The 24037-nt window shown below is 47.6% G+C and overlaps 1 protein-coding gene and 1 pseudogene across 1 annotated transcript; one reads left to right on the top strand and one right to left on the bottom strand.

The window, feature by feature from the left end:
• Positions 1-327: 327 nt before the first annotated feature.
• On the bottom strand, positions 328-1423 carry LOC101403701 (uncharacterized; annotated as a pseudogene).
• Positions 1424-15658: 14235 nt separating this feature from the next.
• DMRTB1 (DMRT like family B with proline rich C-terminal 1) lies at positions 15659-23884 on the top strand. Its single transcript, XM_087445781.1, has 4 exons — positions 15659-16293; positions 17850-18055; positions 21372-21570; positions 23005-23884. Exons 1-4 carry the CDS (start codon positions 15726-15728, stop codon positions 23067-23069), a joined length of 1038 nt encoding a protein of 345 aa, XP_087301907.1. The 5' UTR covers positions 15659-15725; the 3' UTR covers positions 23070-23884.
• Positions 23885-24037: the final 153 nt, after the last annotated feature.

The raw sequence follows: 24037 nt of genomic DNA, 5'->3' as shown, positions 1-24037 counted from the left end.
TGCCTCGGGGCGCTCCCGGGATCCGAACCCGGGCCGCCAGCATCAGAGCGCGCACACTTAACCGCTAAGCCACGGAGCCGGCCCTGTCCTGACCTTAAAACCTCATTAGAAGGCTATTCAGTAGTGATGCCTGGATAATCTCCACCGACGGAGGAAGCAAAGGAGATACAATTCAGAGACACTAAATTACCTAACCCTACTTGCTGTGCAGAATTTTTTCCTTACAATTGTTGAAAAGCTATTGAGTTAAAGCAACCATGCCGACTCCCCAAAGATAATGGTTCAAACTCCAAATGAAACAGTAGCAATCCTCTTAGATGGCCAAAAAGAAGGAATCATTTAGAGAGAACTCGAACTGCATATTGCCACCTCTCCAAAAAACGTCAACATTTTGCACACTAGTGTTGCCTGAACGCAACCCCTCACTGGACGGAAACACGGGCCGATGGTGGCTACAAGGGTTGACGAATCCACGCCTACTTCTGGTTCTTTAGGGACTCGGGCGCTTGCGGGGCCAGAGGGCGCCGCAGCTTGAAAGAGACCTTGAGGGAGTCCTGGAAGAACCACCGCAGCGCAGTCAGGGTGCCCATCATGAGGATGCGGGCGGACAGGCCCTTCCACACGCCCCGAAGCCGAGTTTGCGGAGAACTCCGAAGGCCGTGCCGCCTTTCTCCTTGTTCAACACGGACACGACGGCGCAGACGACGCCGGCGATGCAGCCGGCACGAAGGCCACGGCCAGCTGCTCCGAAGCACTGGCTCCGGCGCGGGCACGGGTGCGTGTAGGGCCTCCACGGTGCGCTCGCAGCAGGCGGACTTCATCACGGTGTAGGCGTCTGCCCTGTCGACGCCCGCAGGCCCTCCTCGTCGCACCTGCGAGCGAGGCCGGGCTGCGCCTGCACGCGGACCGTCACCGCCTCCGTGGGGCGGCGCCGCGTCGGCGGAGAGCTGGGCGCCGGCCCAGGCGGCCGGGTACAGGCCGGGCCTCCACGCGCAGGCGCGCTCGGGGCCGGGCGCTGCGCGAGGCCGGTCGTGAAGACCTGGCCCAGGCCGGCCTTGAAGAGGCCCCGCCGCGAGTAGCCCAGGTAGAGGGGCCCGGCCGCGCAGCCCGGCGTCCCGCACCGTCACGCCGAAGCCGCTACTTGCCGGGGTCCGCCTGCATGCGGCGCTTGACTAGGTCCAGGGGCACGACGGCCGTGTGCGTCAGCCCGCCGCTCAGCAGGCCTCCCAGCAGCAGGTGCCTCCGCGCGCCCTAGTCGCAGCCCTTCTCCTCCGCGGCCGCCGCCCAGGGCCTGCCCGGGAGCCGGCGGAGCCTCTCACCCGCAGGGCTCCGCACTGCCCGCCTCACACACGGCCGCTCTGTCTAAGCGTCTAGTGACACGCTTGCCCAGCCCCGGCCTTTGCTCCCACAGACAGGCGCGCATGCGTCGTGAGGTCCCACCGCGAGCCCCCAACCCAAAGGTCCCGGGAAAAGAGACCCCACAGAGACCCCCGAGGCCCCAGCCCGCGCTCGCGGATCGGCTCGACGCCGCTCCTGAGAGTTTAAGTAGGAGCTTTGCCCCGCCCCTCACCCTCCAGGACGGCCCTCCGCCCCCTCCTCGCACCTTCGGGCCAATGGGCTTCTGGTAACGGCAGGAACCCTCCCCTCAGCCCTCCTCAGCCAATGGTCAGTGGTGCCTGGATCTCACCTTGGGCGGTGGGTAAGGCTTTCGGTGACCCAGTGGCTTCTGTCCTGCTCAGCTGCCTAGTCCTCTACGAAGATGCTTTTAAAAAAATAAATCAACAAGTACAAACATGAGTAAACACAGGAATAGGCGAGTAAATAGATGAGGAGGTGGGCGAGGGGGCGAAGGGTCGCCATGCACTGTCGCCTTCTGAAGAGGCGTCTCTGGAGTCCTCACTCAGCTGTGCCCACTTAGGGTAATGGTCATCTCCATGGCAACAGGGTGTTCTGTGGAGGGAATGGACAGAGAGAACCAGGAACCTGGAGTTGGAGGCCCAGTCTTGGGCTTCCAGCCTTACATAACATTCTTATTTGGCAGGTGGGGGTGACATCTCCCCAACACTCACACTCCTCTCCGGTTTCCCTCCCAGAGTTGTAGCGAGGGCTTAGGCAGCATGGAGGTACTCACTAAATTGGGGTCGGGGGGGGGTAATTATTTTCATTTATTAGGTATTTTTTCATTGACTTTTGAATCCCTGCCATGATTTTGGAGATTAGGAAAGTGAGTCAGAAATCCTCTCTTCCCTTAGGGGGCTTGCAGTCTCATTGGCCTGGAAAATGAGAACTGACTCCACGTGTATATCAGTAGCATACTGATTCATTCATTCATTCATACATTCACCCACTGTGTGCTCGGCCCCGTGCAGGGTGAGGGGTTTAGCAAAGAGCCAGACGTGTTCCTGCTTACTTCTAAACAAGGAGATTACAAAATCAATATCGTGTGATAAGTAATAACAGGAGTTTGAATAAAGTTCTGGATGAACAATGAGGGGGAACTAATTCTGCCTGATGAGGTTAAGAAGACTTACCAGAGGAGATGACAATGAAGCTAGGTCTTGAAGGATGACTAGGACTCTGCCATGTAAAGAAGAATGGAAAGGTGATTCTAGGTTAAGGGGGACATGGTGCATGACCTATTGAGGACCATACTATTCAGCATGGTGGAAACCAGCCAGGGTTGAGTCTGGAAAAGTAGAACTGGGTCAAATTAGGGAAAGCCTTACTACCTTGTTCAGGACTTGGACTTTTACCCTGTAGGGAGGCCAGTGTGTCTCAGAAGTGTGATCCATAAACTACTTGCATCAGAATCACCGGGAGTGCTTTATTTAAAAGCCCAGATCCTACCCCAGAACCTCTGAATGAGACTGTCTGAGAGTAGGAATATGCAATTTTAATAAGCTTCCTTAGGTGGATTCTTCATTAAACTTCACTAAAGTTTGAAAACCACAGTATGTGGATGATGGGAGATCAAGAATTTTTTTAAGGTTCTCTGATCAAGGATTCAGTACTTATATCCTGAACCAGGTGCATATACAACTCTGAAAGTTCATCAAGCTGTACATTTAAGATTAGTGTACATTACACACTTTATGCGCATTATACCATGATTCTTTTAAAAAGAATTGGCTGGTGTAAAATTCTAACCTCAAACTAGGATGATGGCCAGAGAGAGAGCAGAGGCAGATACAGGTTTTCTCAATCAATGAGTCTTATTGAACTCCCGTCCTTGCTGTAGTCTTACACCAGTGCTAAATTACCTAAACAAGGCCATTCGACTGAGGGGGCTTTAATGCCGTAGCAACCTCTGTAAGGAAGTCAAAACCTAAGCCTGTAACGCATCAAGGTTAAGAAATCGAAAGCAATCACAAACAGCCAACTAGGCTTTTCCAAATAAGGCAAATGTTAAACTATAGCCAATGAAATATCCTTGCTTTGCTTTGGCATCTCTATGAAGGTCTTTCCCTGATCCCTGTCCTTGGAGCGCTTCTAACTACTTCCCAGTTGGCACCGCCTGACTGGAATTGATTTTTGCTCAAATAAATTCTTAAAATTTTTAATATGCCTCAGTTTATCTTTTAACACCAGGAATTTCAGTATTAAGGAGAAGACTCTCTCCTTGAGTCATAAGAGAACAATGAAGTGTTAAAATATCCCATGCTGACTAAATCAGGGCTTCCCCAACTATGTGCCTGGGACTATTGGTCCACTTGAAAAGGGTCAGTGGTCAAACAAGTCCGGGGAGCATTTCATGCTAGAGCGTGCGTTCTCCACTGAGGCGTGAATGGGGTGAAAATCAGTTTTTAGGGGGCACAAAAATCTTAGTACAATGGTTTGTGGCCTTCCAAAGCTCAACTCTACCCCCCAAAAATCTTATTCCTTAGTATTTAATTTCCTGGTTGGGGAGGAGAGTGGGGAGGAGCAGGGGGATAGAAAAGGTGGATTAGGAAAAGAAAGTCTGAAAAGCAGAGGCCCCTGGGGAGAGAGGCCCAATAACAAATAAAAGGCTGAGAAACACCAAAGCTTCCTCTTGGAGATTCGCAGGGTGCGTGAACATATTAAAGAGCAGTTCTATGGTAAAGAACTTTAATTTTGTTAATTTAGCGTTTCCTGATTTTACTGAATCTCAGAACCCATTTTTTGTATGATACTTATTCACATTTCACAGACATGGTCTTTCACAGAGCATATTTGGGGAAATGCTGGACTCTATCAAAAATGGAGTTTAGAGAAAGTAAGAAGTAAAGAAGGCTAGAGAAGTAATAGCAGCTGCCGTTTACGAGGGCTCTATTTCCTGAAGGTACAACTTGGATGTTTCGCTAACATGGAGCACAGATCACTGGCTGTTTTATGAAAACAGGCATTAAATCAATTTATCTCATTCATATGAAATACTTGTTCTGTACCATTAAAATATTGCTCAAGAAAACATACAAGTTGAAGAAAACGATCTAAGAATCTTCAGGACCAAAATTTTCCTGGATAATAACTATGGAAACACAGCCACAAAGTCAGGAACAACCGAGAGTAGACTGTAAGAATATTTTGCCATTGCAGAGCACACAACCTCCCGTGTTAAGTTTATCTCCTTGGTACTGACGTAATGCAGGGAAACATTTCTGTCTTGAAATCATTAGTACACTTTTGCTGTGTTCTTCCCGGTAGTTTGAGGTGAAAAGTAGACCTTTCCACAGGGCCAGATGTAGACTTTTCTGTTCTCTTACTTGCTATACTTAAAGAAAACAGATTTAAAATGTATTCATTCATTCATTCAACAGATCTTTACTGAGTTCCTATTATGTGCCAGACACATTTTGAATTAATACACCAAAGCAGAGCTAATACCCCACATTGCTCTCAGACAGAATTTTCATAAGCTCTAAAATGGAATCACAGAGCGCTCAGATAAAACAATAGCTCACACTTCTTGAGCACCTACTCTTTGCCAAGTGATTTAAATATCTCTAATCCTTACAACAACTGTACAAGGTAGAGATTCTCCCACTTTATAGCTAGGGAGCGGCAGACCCTGTTGGTATCTACCCAAAATCCAACTGCCTGTTCCTGTCTGCTAACAGAACCTCTGTTTGTTCAGGCAGCTGGCAGATGTTCTTTGATCTCTACATCATATTTGCTCACTTCCTTCTCATGACATTTTAATTTGCATGTAGGATTTGATTTTCAGCCATAAATACTTAGGCGCACTAATGGTTTCTCCGCTCCAGTTACACTAATGAATATCTAAGCATGACGTCCTTGTTTCTGTGTCCACATCTTTGTGGATGTCCTTCCACTTTCGTCTGCCAGTTCATGTTGTCTTACAGAATCAAGGGAAAAGTATGTATGCCAGAAAACATTCCTTTATTAACTCACCTGTCTTGTGTTTTTCTGGTAATTACAATGTTTCAGGACATTCAATTGTATTTACTATGGACTAGTAAATTGCCATTTTTAAAAACTGTACAGGAGACACTTCAGACGAGACTGCAAGAACACTGCTTACTTTCCTTGTGTATCATCTCCTGGTTCAGCGTTCTGTCCAGTCTCAGTGGGTACTGGCCAACTCACTGATCAGAGTGAACTGGAGTAGCTGCTTGAGTTATTTTCTCAGCTTTAATATATAGAGTGAACTTAAGCAGGTAACTTCATCCCCCATCGTGAATCTCTATATCCATCATAAGAGTTCAGAGAATACAGTTTTTGGTATGTTATTTTATTTTAAAAGCATATGAAGGACATTGAAATTAATAAATTTACATTCTTAGGAACTTAATGGGGTGGGGAACTCAATATTTATTAAGCACTACTATGTGTCAGACACTATGATATAGTGGAAAAAGTCACACAGCTTTGGGCAGAAATAAATTGAGTTCACCTTTTTTTTTCTAGCTGTGACCTTAGACAAGTTATTTAGCCTCTTTCTGAGCTTCATTTATTTATTTATTTTTTAAATCTGTAATTAGGGTTAATTATAACCTTTTAGGGTTGTTATAAGAAGAGATAATGTGCACGAAATACCTAGCCTAGTGCCTTGTACATTAATGAGCATTCCATGGATGTCAGTTCTGTCACTCACCCCCTTTTTCTGGCCCTCATTAATCCTCATAGAACTCATGTTTCTGTGAAGCCAGTCTCTGCTCTTTCCCCTCGACTTGAGTGGATGATTTATTCAGTTAACTAAATTCCAGCTGACTTTGATGATTTAGGACAGGACCTGAAGAAATCATAACTGGCAGAAATGTGGTGAACGTCTTCGACAGTGTCTCAGGACGTGTCACGGCATAAAGCAAGTAGGACAGTGATTGCTCACCTGTGGCACGGCAGCCTGGGCCACAGAGAGGAACAGCGCAGACAACTGGGCAGCCTTTCTCCTTGTCCAAACTGACCCTGCCAGCTTGGTGCCTTATTCAACGGAATTCCAGCTAAGGCAACCAACTCATACTGGTTTGTCCCAGACTTTCCTGGCTGTAGCACTGAGAGCGCAGTATCCCCAGGACCCTGACGGTCCCAGGGAAATCAGAACGCTTGGTCACCATACTTTTAGGTGCCTGAGCTGTGCCCACAGCCTCCAGCCACTGCCAGCAGGCTGCTGGATAAGAATCACTGGCTTTGGAGCCAGGCATACCTGGGTCCAAATTCTGGTTCGTACCACTTCTAGCTGTGAATCTTGTAAAAGTTATCTAACTTCCTTGAACCTCAGTTTCTTTATCTATAAACTTCATCCTATTGTTCCTGAATTTGTAATGAACTTCACATTATTATTAAATTAAATGATAGCATAGTGCTTGCAGTGTTGTAGGCCCTCAGTGAATGTTAGTTCTTTCCTTCCTGACTTCCTTGTACTTAAAAGAGGTGCATTATCCCCTGGGATAATGGGGGTACTTGGGGTACCAAGTCTCTAAAAATCTCTGAAATTTGTTTCAGGGAAGGGAGGTGGCCATTGGGCAGCAGGGGGCACTGTTGTCACTATTCCTCTCTTTCTAACCCCTTCTCTGGGCCCTGCTATCCTCACACCAAAGCAATAAAGCTTTAGTAAACCACGGATCCAAGATGGCTCAACGCTAAACCCACACTTGGTTTTAACTTATCTAAATGTGTCCCACATGCCTGCAATAATGCTCAGGGTGTATCTGGACCGTTTTAAATCTTGTGTGTTTAATTTATAATCCTTCTCCCTCCAGGAGGTTTATGATGTGCCAGGGGGTCAAATGTTTATTCTTAGAATTATTTAACCCCAATCAACTAATTATTCTGATGAAGTATATACTTTTTCTTTTTGCTTGACCAGATTGGAAACAATGACAGGCATTCAACTGAGATTTATTCGTAAAACTCTGACAGATTGGGAATTACGGAGTTCCTTAAACTGTCTCTTAAAATAAATATTTCTGATTTAACTGGCAAGTTAAAGGGGAAAAAGCAACAATCTCCAAACTCATTAAACTAAGTCAGTCTAACTCTGTTTAAAGAAAATGTTGTGGGACGTAATAATCTCTATATGCTTAGATGAAGACTGTTCATAACAAACCTTCATGACTTTTTTTGTTTGTTTAAGGAATTATTTGTGCAAAGCAACATGAGTGCTCCTTGTGGTAGTAACAGTTTACCTGGGGTGGGTTCTGGGCGAGAAGGGCATAAATCAAATAATTTTTTATTAAATTTCCAGAGTCCTTAACAATATTAAATGTCCAAAGGGCTCCATCTATCAAGCAGCATATAAATAATTGACCTGTGCCCTCTGACTGGGATCTTAGGAGAACCTGATGGATTATGTATCACAGGAAAGGGGTAACCCTAGTATATAATGACACTCTTCTTTCTTTTCTAGTTTACACAGCATTTTACTGGTGATTTATACCTAACAAGATAAATATGAAAATATTCCTATAAAAATAACATCAATACATTTGAAGATTCAAAAATGCAAACTAGACTTTTATTAGACTCTTCTAGCCAGCATATTCTAGTAGTCAGATAAATATTTCCAATTCTAAAGTATGAGACAGTGTTTTGATCCCATTGGAAAGGCCCTAAATGACGAAGAGCACATTCCAGTTAGGGAAGGTGATCTGACCATCGTGAGGAAGGCGTGTCTCCCCAAGACGATGGTGCAACAGCCGGAGTTTGAGCTTCTGTTGAAAACCTGGTCTTGGGAAGTGGAAGAACTGAGCAGACCAATCTCTCATTCAGTGCTGTCCAATAGAAATAGAATGTGAGACATATATGTAATTTTAAATTTTCTGGTAGCCACATTAAAAAAGTAAAAAAACACATTAAAAATAATATATTTAACTCAATATATCCAAAATCATTATTTCAATATATAATCTATGTAAAATTATTAATGAGATATTTTACATTCTTTTTTTATACTATGTCTTTGAAATCTGATGTGTACTTTATATTTTCAGCACATCTTAACTTGGACTGGCCACACTTCAAGTGCTTAGTAGCCACATTGGGGTAATAGCCATGGTATCAGACAGCTTGCGTTTCATCTGTGCTTGGAGAGCCTGCCGCCACCCAGAAAGGCTGTGTGGCTGAATGCAATCTTCTGGTTGGAGGTGGCCTTGGGTAAGCCAGACATACTGCCTCTTTCTCCTCATTCCCCATCCCTTGCCCCTTCCTCCTCCTTGATACCATGTAGTGCCTGCTAACCAGGCGCCAGATAACAGACACTGTACTGGGCATTCTAAATGCATTAGCTCATTAATCCTGCAAGAATCAGAGGTCCTGCTTTATAGTAAAAGTAAACGAAATAACTGAATGATGGCAATGTAGTGTTTAAGAGTCCAGACGGGGAGGCTAGTCACACATTTCTACCACTTCCTGTGTACCTTGAGTAAGAAATTTCTTGATTTCTCTCAGCTTCAGTTTTGTCGTTTGTCAAATGGACACAGTAAAAATATCTCCCTTATAGTTGCTGTTCTGTGGTTTAAACGAGACCACTCCTGCAAAGCTGTAAGCATTCATTAAATATTAATATCATTAAATAGGATAAATGTGGGACATTTTGGAATTGCAGCACACTGCACAAATATTATTACTACCGAGGCACAAAGAAGTTCAGTGACTTAACCAAGGTAACCCAGCTAATAAGTAGTTAAGTAGTGATCAAGTTCTCGTGCAGTTTGCTTATCTCCAGAGCGGTATTTCTCACTATCTATTTACAGTTATAACGTGGACTGAATTTATACTGACTCTGTGACATAAAATGAAAAGGTCTCTTGAAAGACAATTTCCTGATATCTGCTTGCCATTCTCATAGAAGCAGAATTCAGGGAAAAATTCTGGGTTTTTTGTTTGTTTGTTTTGTTTTTGATAAATAGGATTTACTGTTCTAAGAAACTAGACAAGGAATATACATAGAAAAAGGAAAATTTAATTTAATTTTCTTTGCTCTTTTGTTCTTTTTGACTCTGAGTCTACTAGGGAACAGTGCTCTGCATATATTGGCATTAAATTCATGCGTGTTGTGTTAAACCGAATTTGCATTTTAACAAAGGACAGACATTAAGGCTACTATTCCCTTTTTACAGTGTATTTATAGGGACATGTGCCATTCATCTTTTAAGACAAAAAAATTCTTGAAACTTATAGGAATTTGATAGTACTATGAAAAGTACATGTAATCAGTTATATATACTGTGAAAATTTCTGTGTGTGTAAAAATATTTTTTTTCATCAAATTAGGAGTAAAAGCACATGTCAGTGCTGTTGGATCTAACTCAGCTAACAATGCCACTTTGAGCATGCCCTCTCTGCCCGGATGTTGTGCTTTTCATCTGTTCCAGAATTGTTGTTTCCAGTCTTTACCTTCACAACCTCTTCAACTGCTTTCTGTTTGATTTCATCTCACTCTTCTTTCCTCCCCCTGCTTTGTCTTCCATCTCTATTGCTTTGTGCCTAGCCTCTTTAGGATTCCTAGGAGAGGCCATGTGAATCAGTCAACAGGGCTCCAGGGCTAGGGGGAGCAACCCTGCCTAGTAGAGGCCAGCTCTGTGCCATGACCAGCCTCAAGGATGTGCCCGGCCTGGAACAACTACCCCCCAAAAACCCCACTCAACTCCATTTTAATCTTGCAATGCCTATGCAGGTCCTAATTATTGTTCTGCTTTCTGAAGGGAAAGCCAAGGGCAGGGACTAGATGTCTGGATATGTGGGTTCTAGTTTGGCCTGGCTCTGCCATGTCATTTCCTCTTCTTAGTCTTAGACAGCGACTGCCATAATTTACCCCAAGGACTCCTTCCATGGCCTGGCTACTGCTTAATCTCTACACCACCACTCTCTCAGTCTCCTGACCTCACTGAACTACAGCCACACTGCAGGCCTGTGTCTGGGACACACCTCTCCGGCTCTTGTACCTGGCTAATTCCTACTTATCCTTTAGGCCTCAGCTTACAAATCAGCCCTTCAAGGAAGTCTTCCTTGATTCGTCGATCCAGATTAGGACCTTCAGAGGGGTTCCTGTAGCATCCTGGGTCTCCCCACTCACTCCCTGGCTTTCATCTGGAATTATTTTTTTACTGTCTGGTTTTCCAGCTAGAATGTACGCCTAAAGGTAAGGATCCTGTCTTTTTATTGACTTCTGTGTCCCTAATGCTTAGCACATAGTTGGCACTCAATAAATGTCAGCTGTGGGTGGAGGAAAGCAACTAAGCAGGGCATCCTGGGAAGTTTCCCCATGTTGCTACCACGTTCACCCCCTTTTGCCCTATCGGGGAGGAAAAATTTTTCCTTTACCCTTCTAGGTTCTTCTGGCTGGTCTAAGAATTAAATTGATATGAGACAGTTTAACAGGAGAAAATTTAATTTGATTACATTTAATTTGAGTACGTATGGGGGCTTCATAAGAATATGAGGCCCCAAAACAGTCAGGCAATTGAGGCTTATATGCTACTTTGAGCTAAGGAGGAGGAGATGGGGTCTGGGACTTCAAAGAGGAGGAAGACAGTTCACAGGGAGATGGGAAGAACAAATGTTTGGTAAACAAATGTTTGCCATGCCATGCAGAGACAATGGGATACAGAGAGAAATGTGAACAAACAGGCCTTGCTAAGCTCCCCCCCATCTACCACATTTGGCTCATATTCTTTGTAGGTGTCTCTGGTGATAGCTCATCTTCCTGGAACAGGCCCCCTATCTAAATTCTTTAGGCAGTTAAGGGGGAGGTGAAAAGAAAAACTTCCTGAGTCTTCTGTTTCTTAAAAATAATCAGCCTAAAATAATCCTCATGCCAAAGAAACACACTTTGGGGTGGCAAATTTTGCTCCCTTATAGCCCCAACTGTAATGGGTATGTAATAAAGACAAACATTTTCTATTCATCACCAAAGTTTTCTTGGGGATAACACAGTGTTTAGTTTAGAAGAAATATTGAGTTAGCAGATATTTGGTTAAGAACATGGACTTTGAGGCTAGAATTCCTGGTTTTGAATCATGGCTCTGCTACTTAATGGCTGGAAAACCTTAGGAAGTTACTCACCTTCTCTAGGCCTCCTGTGTAAAATGGGGGTGAAAATAACAGTCCCTACTTTAGAGAGTTGTTGTGAGGATGATATGAATTAATACACATAAAGGACTTAAGAACTACTGGCACATATAAACACTTGGTAAGTGCCAGCTATTATTATTACTATTACTAAACTATTAGGGGTGGGAGGTTAGCTCAAGGAACCAAAGTTGATCCTCAAATTCTGCTTGTCAAGAGAGAGGTCCTGGTTCACTCTGGGCTCTGTTTTGTTTGATGTTCGGGCAAAGTTGCTGAAGCCAAGTTGACTTACCTTGCCAGTTAGAGAGGAGGTAACCTTGACACTGGCAGAAGAAGGAGGCAAGGTTCATTTGTACATTCAACAAATAGTGACTGAATGTCTATTTTGTTCTGGACATAACAGAAAATAAGATAGACACAGCTGTTACAGAGCTCTCAAAAAATCAAGAGAGGAGAGAGAAGCTAGGAAGGTCGGGTACTGTTGCAGGGGGCATGAACAAACCATTTCTCCCCAGTGGGTGTGGCATGGCAGAGGAGGCTCTTGAGAGAATAGAAATGCTAAGGCAGGATTTTAAAGCATCTGCTATAGGATAGTCATGTAAATCCTCCCCTCCATCCCCTACAAAATCTTCAATAAAGTTTTCATTGCTCACTAGAGAGAGATTGAAGAAGGGGAAGATAGCAGATATCTGGGTTATAGCTGCTGGGGGAAAGATGCCATAGGCGAAAAAGCCCTTCCTTACTCTTGTGTGTTCCCAGTAAGGAAACAGTACAATGCATGATACAATATTTAATGATTATAAATGATACCCCTGTGCACTGCATAATACAAGGCTCTTTAAAATGAATATGAATTAAACAGTACAAATAGCAATCATATTAACTGAAGGAAGAGGCATTATTCAAGATAGGAAACTTGGGATTCTGAGGGAAAAAGGGCCATATCTGACGCTGGAAGTCAAATATGACCACCAACCAGCCCCGTTGTGGTTAATTAGTCAAACTGGTGATTCCTGCAACGATAACTTGTTATTTTATAAACCATTGCTTATGATGATGCAGACTTCCTTAAACATAAATATCCTAAGGTTTAGGTGTGGGGACGGAAGGGGTCCTTCCCTGCTCCCATCCTTTTTTGACTTCTAGTTTTCACTTCTAAGTCATTACCATCTTCTAAAATAACAATTTAAAGAAAAGTATGTTAAAACAAACAAAAAAAAAGCAGCAGCCCCTGAAGTAATCAGTCATCAACCTAAATAAAACAAAACTACCAATTTGCCTGAATTTCCAAGAGTGAAATAAATAAAGCTCTGTTGGAATTTACCTACACAAATTGAGACTTTGGGGGGAAGAGAGAAATAAACTAGTCTTTTTTTTCTTAGATTTGTTTACCATATAAACCCTGGGGTTTCTGCATCTTATAATGTGACTACTGATTAAAAAGATACATGGTTGTTTATTAATGTTCTCAAAGCACTATGCAAATTCACATCACCTTGGGTATATTTGGCCCCTAAAGCTAGGAAGTAAATATGGAAGCATTTTGTAGTTAACAAGGCTAAAATATGTTAATTCAGATAGTTGCCTCTGAATAGGATTTTTCTTTAAATCATTAATAGGAAAATGAAGAGAGCTTGAGTGGTCAAGCAAGAAATGTAAATGACATTAGTTTTCTTTTTTAGGCCTTATCGTCCCATGTCATCTGATGTTAAAATTTAAATATGATAATGCAGAAAACGATCTTACAATTTGCAGTATCATGAAACAATACAGCTTTATGCCCCAGATTTTTTGACAGTAGTATTGAAACTACAATTTATAAGTACTATTTTCAAATGACAAGATCAGTGAAAAAATTAGACATTTTGAATTGGGTGGGGTCAGAAAAAGAGCTTGCCCCTCCTTTTATCTGTGGGACCATATTTTTTAAATCAAAAATTAAGATAGAGGGCGTTAGTGTTACTGCACCAGGTCCGTTTTTGCCAGCCACTCAGAAAGCCAAACACTGAGATGATGAGATTGCAGAGAGAGAGAGGGTTTAATAACAACAGGGCTGCCAAGTTAAGAAACAGGAAAAGGGATCTCAAATCCGCTTCCCTGAAAATAGGGACTCAGGGCTATTTATGGGGTAGGGGGCAAGGTGGTCTGACATGATTGGAGGTGAGGAGAGATGAGGTAATTGATGATCTGCGCAAGCGTAGTCGGGCTTCATGCCTCTTCGTAGGAGGCATGTTCACAGAATGGTGGCGTCAGCTTGCCCTGATGGTGGGGCTTTAACCTCCCAACGTCCAAAGGTCGCTTATCAGACACATGTCTGCATGGGCCCAGTTGATGGGTTGGTGGTCTCAACCGGCCTGAAGTGGACAAGGGGTTCCAATTCCTGAAAAAAAAATAGCTCAAACACCCATTACCATGGTGACCCAGGCTCCAGGGAGATGTCATCTATAGGAACCTAGTGGGAGTCGGTTAGCATATTGCCTAAACAGCACAGTTAACAATGCGTAAGTTTATCATGCAGATTTAAGTCCTCGCCTTGCCTTCTGTTCTGGTAAGTTTCTAGGTAAGGCCATCCCCCCCTTCTTCCTGGTACAGGGAAGAAGACAGCTTTACAGATGGAGATTTCCTTTACAAATGTAAATGTATCTTAAAAAGGGTAACTAGAACTAAGAATGGGCTTAGCAAGGACCCTCCCAGATAACCGGAGATGTCTATGGTAATGGCCTGTTCTGGGGGCAGGCCTCCCATCCCAAACTGCTTTGGTCAGTTAGTGGGGGTGGGGGCCAAAGTGTCTTTCAGGCAGAGACATATTTTGAAGTGGCCAATTCCAATCCCCCATAGTTATCAGCTGCTTAATCATCAATGGCTAACTGTTTGCCGGTTTCATTAGAGCAAAGCAGAGACAATCCTAGATCTCTTTAAATGGATGTAAAATTACCAGTGAAATTCCTGAAGGGCCAAATAATACAGGAAGCATATACTTTTGCCCTCTTATTAAGATGATGAATATATTTCTTTAAAGCAGAAAAAGGCTTTACAAATCTCTTGTCAGCTTTCCAGCATCTAATCAGCCTCAGAATGGCAACCATTTCCTATTCTTAGGCAGCTGGTGAGAAATGTAAAGTTGAGTTGCAACCAGAGGCTCAGGAAAATCAAGGACCCCAGGCCTCCACTTCTAGCATTCTGCTATCACAGAGAGAGAATTTCAGAGACAGGGCCATTTAATATGCACATGTTTTAGCCAGGTGGTAACCATAACTACCTCCCGATTCTATGATTATTAGCTTTCAACTTAGGTGTGAGTGGCTCATTTTTTCCTTTTTTTTGGACCTAAAAAAAAGAAAAAAAGAAAAAGACCTCAGGGTGTCACAAATTTCTATCAAACAAGAAAATGAGTTAATTTAGTGGCCTTGGTAGACTATGAAGTTTTGGCCAGCTTTTCAGGTGTCTCAAGATTTGCGTTGCTTTACAGGGATGACTAAATTCATTGCAAACTTAATCAATAATTCAAGCTCATGCTAAAATATCCTACGTCTTATTTTACATTAAAGCATTGTAAGTATGCTTTATTTTGGAAGGCATCAACAACAGCAATAGGCCATCTTCTAGAAATGCATTCCTATACCAACAAGACTCTTAAGCAATGGGAATTTCTAAACGGGCACATCCTTAAGCAACTATCACACTGCACTCAGCTCCTGAGAATATTCTGGAAGCATCAACTGCGAATGGTTGCTTCTCTGCAGGGGAGAGAAATGAAATTCAGCAGAAGCAGCAGTTCTTGGAAGGAGAAGCAGTTTGCCGCTTAGGATGCTTTTATACTGGAATGGGTTTACTGAGAGCTACGTTCGTCTGGAGCTTTAAATCTGTGGACCGTTGAATATCACTCCGCCTTTTTTGAAGTTACAAAATACCTTCTGTCTCTGGGGTGGCGGGAATAGAAAGTTTGGGAAATTAAATGCCTAAGACTTCAGACAACTCAGATGACATTCATGCAATGGCATTCCTTGAACAACTTACTCAACCCAATCCCTTGCACCCAACCAAGGCACAGAACCTCTGCAAATTTTGCACCCCAAAAGAGGTGGGAAAATGCAAAGGTCTTGCTGCAGTTCCTGGAACGTACTGAGAGCCGCTTTGTTACAAGTGTATCCAACGTCCCCAGCACCAGGGACTTGTGGGGCGCGGCTCATCCCCGCTCCACTCGCTCTGCAGCTCCCAGAGGTGGCGGTTGTGCTATGAAGGCAGACCTTGCCAAGCTGGCCGACAAGATGCTGCGCACCCCCAAGTGCTCGCGGTGCCGGAACCATGGCTTCCTTGTGCCCGTCAAGGGGCACGCGGGCAAGTGCCGCTGGAAGCAGTGCACCTGCGAGAAGTGCTACCTGATCACCGAACGCCAGAAGATCATGGCCGCGCAGAAGGTGCTCAAAAAGCAGGCCTCCGAGGAGGAGCAGGAGAGGCCCGAGCTGGCCTCCGGGGCCGCGGCCGCCGCCCCCGGCGCAAGCCTCCGCCCGCTGCCCCTGCTCGCCGCGTCAAGAGACGCGGGGCCGGGCCCCAAGGGCCGCGCGACCGCCTCCGTCCCCGGGAGACCCCCGCGGGGCCCGAGCCCCGGCCCGAGCGCCTTCCAGCCAGTCCTGGGCGGCGCGCGGCGCGTCGCCACGTGGGGCGGCGAGCAGCGCGCCGCGGCTATGCCAGGTCCCGGGGGGCCTCAGCTCGGGGCGGAGGCCGCAGGCAGGGGCTACCCCGGCCGCACGGAGCTGCGCAGGCCGCTCCGACCCGTGCCCAGCCCGCCCTTCGCCAACTTCGGTAAGATGCCCAGGCCCGCGCGGCCTTGCTCCCCACGCTGGCGTCCCAGGCCGCTAGGTCCCGCGGGGTGGGCCCTGGGGGTGGGGGTGGGGGCGGGGAAAACGCTACCCAGACCTAGGCTCGCTTTCCGAAACCTTTCTCTGAATACGGATTTGGGTTGAGTGCCTTTTTGCAAAAATGTAAAGAGAGCGACAGAAAGGAGTGGGTGGTCCAGAGGGCTTTTAACATTTAGCTACAGTTTTTGCCTTTCCATCTTGCAAGAAAAACATGGCCTCTAGTCCGCTTAGCCGTGGCTCCTCCTCCGCGGGGGACGCTGGCCCTACTGCGCTTGTGCACCTCTTCCCGCCTTTTTGTTGAGCTGGAGGCGCCTCCCCCAGGACGGTCCTGCGGTGGTGCTTTCTCAACTATGACTGCGCCTGCGCACCGTTCTCTCCCTGTCTTCGTTCTGGAGGCCCCTCCCCTCACCCGTGCCCTGGCCCAATGAGCTTGCGCATCCCTTCCCGCCTTTTCCCTCGGCATGGGTGGGAATGAGGCCCCTTCTCTGCCCCCTGCTGGAGGACAGCAGTTGGTCCATTGAGGTGTTGTGTCTTTTCTGTCCTCTCCCACCACGTGCATAAATTACGTTGTTCCTTATGTCTTGCTGCTTTCACTATTAAAGTACAATTTCAAATCACATGTAGATTTGAGTTTTAAGCAACGGCTCTTTTTGAGTATAAGACGTGTTTTCTTGGTTTTCCCTATGTCAGTGTGGTAGAAAGAGCACAAGTCTGAGTCAGGAGGCTGGGGCCTGCTCACTCTGTCACCTTAGGCAAGCACCTTACTTCTGTGTCAGTCTCTCCCTCTGGATGCCCTCTGAAGGCCATTTCTGCTTTCTGGGACATTCTAGGAAAATCTAGGCCCCCAGGGAACTAGGTGGGGAAGACAGACCTGAAACAGCAATCCTAGGAGAAGGGTACCTTTCCATGACACAGTGCCTTTCTTTGTTCCATCTCTCAACAAACAAGGACTGAGCACTTAATTATGTGCCAAACACCAGTGAGGAACAGGTGAGGGGGAAAAGTCACATTCCCTGCCCTCAGGGATCTTGTCCTTGTGGGAGAGACAGCACTGATCAAAGAATCACACAAATCAGTGGATAGAGCTCTTATAACTGATGGTTTAGCTGTGGTCTGAAGGAAGACTAGGCACTGAGTCCTGAAGGCTTAAGTAGGCAAAGTGGGGTTAGGGGAGGAAGCCTTCCAAGCCAAGGGAACAGCATCTGCAAAGGGCTTGATGTGGGTGAGAAAGAAGCTACTAGGTTACAGTAAGCGAGGAGGCTGGAGTGGAGGCAGGAACCAGCACTTGGGGCTTCACGGCTGTGCCGAGGACTTTTCTAAGAGCAGTGGGACGTGGTTGAAGGGTTTAAAAAACAGGGAGTGTTAAAAGCCTAGTGGCTGTGGGAGTTCTTTGTAAATGGAAGTGAGAGTTTATTATACTTCCACCATTGGACAGTGATGTGATGCTCCTTTTCCTAGCTCTTTGTGTTCTCAACACTTCCTCACTGCTTACCTTCTCAGGGCGCTCTCTGAGCATCAACTCGGATTGTGTGGTGGGATCTGAGTACCTGGCGAGAGAGCCTGCCAAGCTGTACCCCAGCTGCTCCAGCGTGCACTCGTACCGCCCGTTCCCACTGGGCTTCCAGGACGCCACCCCAGCCCCAGGGATCCCCCTGCAGCAGGGCTTCCGGCATGTGTCCTGCAGCCACTACCATGGAGGGGGCTTGGTGAGTCCCTTCCCTGACTCCTTTCCAGGTTCCTCCTTATCCCACTGCCCTTGCTGCTTTTATGGATCTTTAATCCCAGGAAGCCACTTGTGTGCCCACTTGGTGCCAAGCCTTGAGCACTGGAAGGAGGGATACAACATTGACCTTGTGCGGTGTGCGCCTCTGGGAGTCTACACATGTACACGAGTCCATTCACATGTAGACAAGTCGGCCCGGGCTGTGGCGTGTGCTCTTCAGAGCTGTGGGCCAAAAGGCTCTGGGAGCCCAGGCAAGAAGGGCTATAGACACATCTCAGATGAGCCTGGGGAACAGCCACAGTCACACTGACTGAGTGACCACTAGCCTCGACTGAGAATGCTGATGCTAGAAGGGCCCTTCATTTTGCTGGGTACCAGAAAGGAAATCTCTCCTTCCTGGAGCCACACAGTTGAGGGCAGAGCCGGGAACAGACGTAGGTCCCCTGCCCAAAGGTATGGCCTACTTGAGATTGCAGGGGGCTTTCAGGGGGAAGAGGCATGTAAGCTTAGTTATGAAAAATATGGAAACCTTCCCCCAGACACCTGTCACCTTAGGAGATATTTGTTGAAAGCACGAATTAGATTTACCCTTCTATAAGATCGATGGTCAGTTACTAACTGGTGTGCTCTTTAAGCCTGGAGTTTTGAATACTGAGTCTGTACGAGTCAGGCCATCCCTGTTATGTGAGGTATGAGTTGGGGTGACCAGGTTTTGTGACTTTGGTTACCAGCTCCTTCCAGACCAAGATGGTTAAAAGCCCTTTCCCCTGAGAGGCAACTCCTGAGGGCGGGATAGTGAGAGGGCTGGGGGGCCAGTCCTGACTTGAGCCCCATAAGGCTGGACCTGTGGAGGAGGCTGGCTCCGATGCAGCTCAAGTTCATGGAAATGTAGACCACCATTACCTTTACTCCCTCCCGCAGAATTAAAGGCCTAACTTGGGTGTTACAGAGATGTTCCCTTGGGTGGAGGGTGGAGAAGAGTGAGGAGAGAGCAGGCTTCTTTGGTTTAATGTGGAAAGTGACTGAGAACAAGAGGAAAGCTTGACATTTACGTAACGAGAGGCATCAGCCAGAGTGTGGGGCCAGTGCACTGGGGTTCCCGCTGTGTCCAGGCAGGTCAGGCACACAGGGTGCTGGAGCCCCACTCCGGCTTCAGCCTCGACACCATCTCTTCTGTCTGTTTTAGATATTGTAAAGTTTTATTTATAAATCATTTTCCATTGATTCAAGGGAAAAAAGTTTGAAACCCACTGGTCTTGATAATTTCCAGGGAGCCTACTGACCCTGATGTGAGCCTTCAAGGTATGCATTATTACCCTATAGTAGACCAGAGGAAGGAGGCTCAGAGAAGTTACGTATTTGCCCAAGGTCACAGAACTGGTGAGTGAGGGACTGGGATTCAATGACACAGCTGGTCAGTGACAGCCAAGACGTGTACCTCGGTCGCTCTGACTCTGAAGCCCAGGCGCTTCCTGCTGCCCTAAGCCTGTCTCTCAGACAGAGGTGGAGCAAACACGGCGCTTGACTCTCACCAGCACCCCTGCCCCTCCTGAGCTCTGGGGGTCCCGGCCACCCCACTGCAGCCCAGGGAGCATGGCGTCTCCAGCATCCGCACAAAGAGAGCGGCCCTGGCCAAGTGGAGCACGTACGCACCGTCTGCTCACACAGAAGCCCGGAGCCTCGCGTCCAGGGCAGGCCTCTGATTGACAGGCCTGCCAGACGGCCTTTGTTAAGAGTGTGATCTCAGTTGGATCATCTGGGCCTGAGCTGCCACACAGGCCCCAGGCAAGAGCTGTGATCCAGGGAGAGACTTGGCTGAGCAGCCTGGAATTAAAGCGCTAATAGTCCCACGGCCCACCCCCTTCATGTCTGGAGAGAGGATCAGGCCTTTATTTGTGAAGCTGTTTCAAACCCAAGAGCCTATGACTTGCTTTCATGCTGGTCCTGCTGCCCCTGCCCAGGCTCCGAGATACTCCCCGGAGACGTCTTCCTCCTCCTCTTCCTGTCCCTGCCCCACTTGCTGCTGCTTTGCTTCCTCTGTTTTCTCCCCACAGAAGAGCACAGGCCTGGAGCTGGACAGACCCAGGGGCAAGCCTACCTCTATGTTTACTAGCTATACGGCCTGGGGCAGTCACCTGACCTCTGAGGCCTCACTCAGGTCCTGAGTCTGTACGGTCGGGGTGAGGGTGCCTACCTCACAGGGCCGTTGATAGAGTACATAAGGTGTAGTGCGTGCGACGTGCCTGGCCGGGTCTGGCACATAGTAGGTCCTCAAGATGGGCTTCTTCCCTTCCCTGTGGTCACATGAAGTTAGGAAATGTGGGCCTTATCTAAGGAGATTTTTGCAGACTGCCTCAAGGCTTTCACATGCTCTCATGTGACTCACCAATGTGGGGGCAGTATGTGAGGTTTCTCAAACTCCTTTGACAAAGAACACTTGTAAGAGCACTTATCTTGTAGGACACTAAGGTTCTCCGGAACTCAGCTTGTGAAGTGCTGCTCTGAAGGAGCTGGATGGAGAAGTAAATAAAAGGAACCACATCTGAAATTCATGATTATTTTTTTATCATATTCCTGTCTTTCTCAGTTAAGCTCTGAGCTGTGTAGACATCACCCTCCAGATCCCCTCATTCCGGCCTTGGGGTCCTGTGGCATGGGGTTAGCTTCCTTCCACAGAAGGGTTGATCACGCGAAGCCACCTTCCTGAGGTCACCTACCTTCTCTTGTCTCAGTAGCAGCTGCACTACACCCAGGTCTTCTCCTGGGGTGTTAGAATAGGGCCCCCAAAGGCCCCCGACCCTGAGCCTGAGTCATTACATGTGCCTGAAAATGGGACCACAAGTGGCCGGGATGCACTGGGACCCTTCCCCAGTGCAGGGCAGTGGCGCCAGACAGACGATCCAGTTCTGCCTCTGCCGCTTTCCAGCTCTGTGGCCCTGGACCTGCAGCTTCATCTCACTGACGCTGTTTTTAATCATCAGTGAGGATGGTACTAGACCCTCCCTCGTAGTGTCCTGAGGATGGAATGAGCTCATGGAACTAAGCATATACAGAAGGGCTCAGTCACTGTGACTCTGGCTGTCCCCTAGGCTTATCTGAGCTGGGCCTGCATTCCTTCTTCCCTTCAATCATTTGGCGGTTGTTCGCGGAACACCCTGTTCCCAGTGCCCTGTGCCCAGGTGTCTGGGCCACAAAGGTGAATCTACCCCATGGGGAGCCCCCCGTTCAGGAGAATGAGACGTGATTGACCAGCCCATCGGCTGACCCTCTCTGGCTTCTCTGCTGTGTGTACCTTGCAGGTGTCGGAGCCAGTGGGAGACTTCCAGCCAAGCTACTACCCGCCACCTCCGCTGCCCCCCCTGCCCCCACTGCCGCAGCCCCAGGTCCTCCCACCGGGCTTCCTCTCTGCCCTCCACTTCCTCCCCCCACTGCCACCGCCGCCGCCACTGCCATCTTTCTCACTGACTGTCCTGTCTGATATGAACAGGGAGACCACTGGTAAGTGAGCACCAGTCTTCCAGCTTCCGGGGGAGCCAGGAAGACTTTCTGGAGGAAGAGGGGCCTACTCTGACGTGGATGTGGAGAGGAGGGAAATGGAGAACAGAATTAAACGGTGCTGGGCCCTGGGAAAAGCTCTTTCCTTACACCCCTCCCCTAAATTCCATACGCAAGCACCTAAGGGAGGGGGGTCCCCATTCTCAGAGGAGGAAGCCTGTAGAACTCTGAGAGGTTCTCGTAGATGTAAATGGCAGAGCTCGAATTTCAACAGGATTCTCTGTCTGGTTCCAGGTCCAGTACTAATTCCCTCACCTTATCAGTGCCCACGGGCAAAAATGTGGAGGGTGGCATGCGTGTGGTGGGTTCAGAACAGAGGTGCCAGGCCTCCCTGGCTGGAGTGGGGCCTCTCTGGCTAGGGAAGCAGCAGATGCTGAGCCTGGAGCAGGAGCTGGAGCTGGGTTGGGGCTGGTAGGGAATCCTCTGCCCCAGGCTACTCTGGAGAGAGAACCAGACCAGGAGCTAGAGACCCTGTCCTTCGCAGCTCACACCCTCCTCCAGGCCTCAGTCTTCTCGTCTATAAAGTGGGCCCTGTCACGGGGTCACTGTGATGGTCAGGTGAAATTTTGGATGTGAAAATGCTTTGGGTTTTCTTTTGAGGGCCCTTGCAGCTTTAAAAATTCTAGGATTTTTTTTCCTTTCAATCCTTCCCTGAGGTTCCTCAGGAAAAGAAATGATTTAAAAAGGATTGGCAGACTCAGCAGAGTCTTTAAAATGACAGTAAAAGCTAGGTTAGTCTGGTGATCTCATCCCCATTTTACTGATGAGGAAACTGAGGCCTGTTGCTCACTTGCTGTGTGTGAGCCGCCTAGATCTGTCAGCCGGGGAGATGGTCGAGTGTGGCTGGAAGCACGCCGGCCCTGGTGCCGGACGGCCTGGCTGTGAGGCCTGGCTCCAGCACTTACCAACTGCGTGACCTTGGGCAAGCTGATTCTCTCCTTGGTGCCTGAGTTGCAGTATCTGCGGAAGGGGACTAATGCTGGTCCCTGCCTTACGAGGCTGTCCTGGGGGTTAGACAGGACCTGAAATGCCGAAAGCATTAGTGCAGGTCAGCTCCCACTGTCTCGTCTAACCCTGTGCTGACCTGCTGTTGCAAGGTAGGTATCATCTCATTTGACAGAAAGAGAAGCAGAGGTTCGGGGCTGCGGGGTCGCTTGCTTCGTGCCACCCAGCTATGACAAGCAGAGCTGGGGTTTGAACTTGAGTCTGTATCATGTGGTTAGGGCTAGAATTCCAGCCTCCTGACACCTAGCAAATTAAAGGCAAATTAATTCTCTTTAGGGACTGGGAAGGATGAGAATGCCTTACAGAAAATTTACATCTGAAAATCGGTAATTTTCCTTCTTTCTAAACCTAGGCCCTCTTTGTCCTTCACAGATGACCCAGATGCGGAGGTGCCGGGCGAGCCCAGCCAGCCATCGTCTCAGGAGCAGTCCGACTAGGCCCTCGGCCGGCAGAGTGGGGCTTTGGGGAGTGGCAGTGATGGTTTTCTTGTCTGTGTTCTGTGACGTGTAGGGAGGAAGCGTAGTGATAGGCATAAGATGGCAGCTAATTCCCATTTCAAGATAGGAGGAAGGAGGGTGATCGCTAGGGTTCTCTCAGTCCTGAGCTGTGGGAGTGAAGGGGAGCATGGAGGACGAGGCGGCCAGGGGAGGGCCAGGGCTCTGAGGAGTGGGGGCTGGTGGAAGCCCACATTTAGGAATGAATTTAACCGTCTCTGGGTTGTGCTGCTGTTTATCAGGCTCACCCCAGAGTTGGTCTTTGATTTCCTCAGGCCCCGCTCCGGGGCAGGAGGCGCCATCTACTGCAGCCTTCTGCCTCTGCCTCTGCCTGGTCCCCAGCTGGGGCAGCACCAGCATCAAGCTTCCAACACATCAGGTGGCTGGAGCGCGAAGCCAGGACCAGGGCCGCTGACAGCAGGTTCTGCGGTGTGCTTCCTTACCCACTCTGTCTCCCGCCGTCTGCCTGGTCACTGCCCCTCGCCCCTTCTCCAGGGGCTTTACTAGTAAGCATCGTGACCACCGGGCTGCCTCACCTCCCCTCCGTAAAGTTTAAGCCGTTATAGGCATCATTTCTGGTTTGAAAAAAATCTATTAAAGTTTGACTATTTGCTGTTTTTATAGAGATTGCCTACTTAAAAAAGTAGGCTGTTCATAAGCACTGATGCAGTTCTCAGAGAATAGAATGGTGCTTCCACATCGCCTGTGACGTCAGCAGTTCCTTCTCTGGGGACAGTTGACTGTTGAAATAAAATGATCAGCGGAAACCCTTGTGGCAAGTTTATTCTCTCTTTAAATCTCTGTGAAAGGCGACGCTGGGAGGGGAGTCAGAGGCCTGGGTCTGTGCCCTGTCGGCCAGTCTCTACTATGCACTTGCCTAGGCAGGTCTCTCCCCAGTCTACCTCCCTTCC

Source organism: Ceratotherium simum, chromosome 22 (assembly GCF_057802395.1).
Source record: "Ceratotherium simum simum isolate JZ-2026a chromosome 22, ASM5780239v1, whole genome shotgun sequence".
NCBI lineage: Eukaryota > Metazoa > Chordata > Mammalia > Perissodactyla > Rhinocerotidae > Ceratotherium > Ceratotherium simum.
Note: the sequence above shows the minus strand (reverse complement) of the source record. Positions and strands in the feature narration are given on the sequence as shown.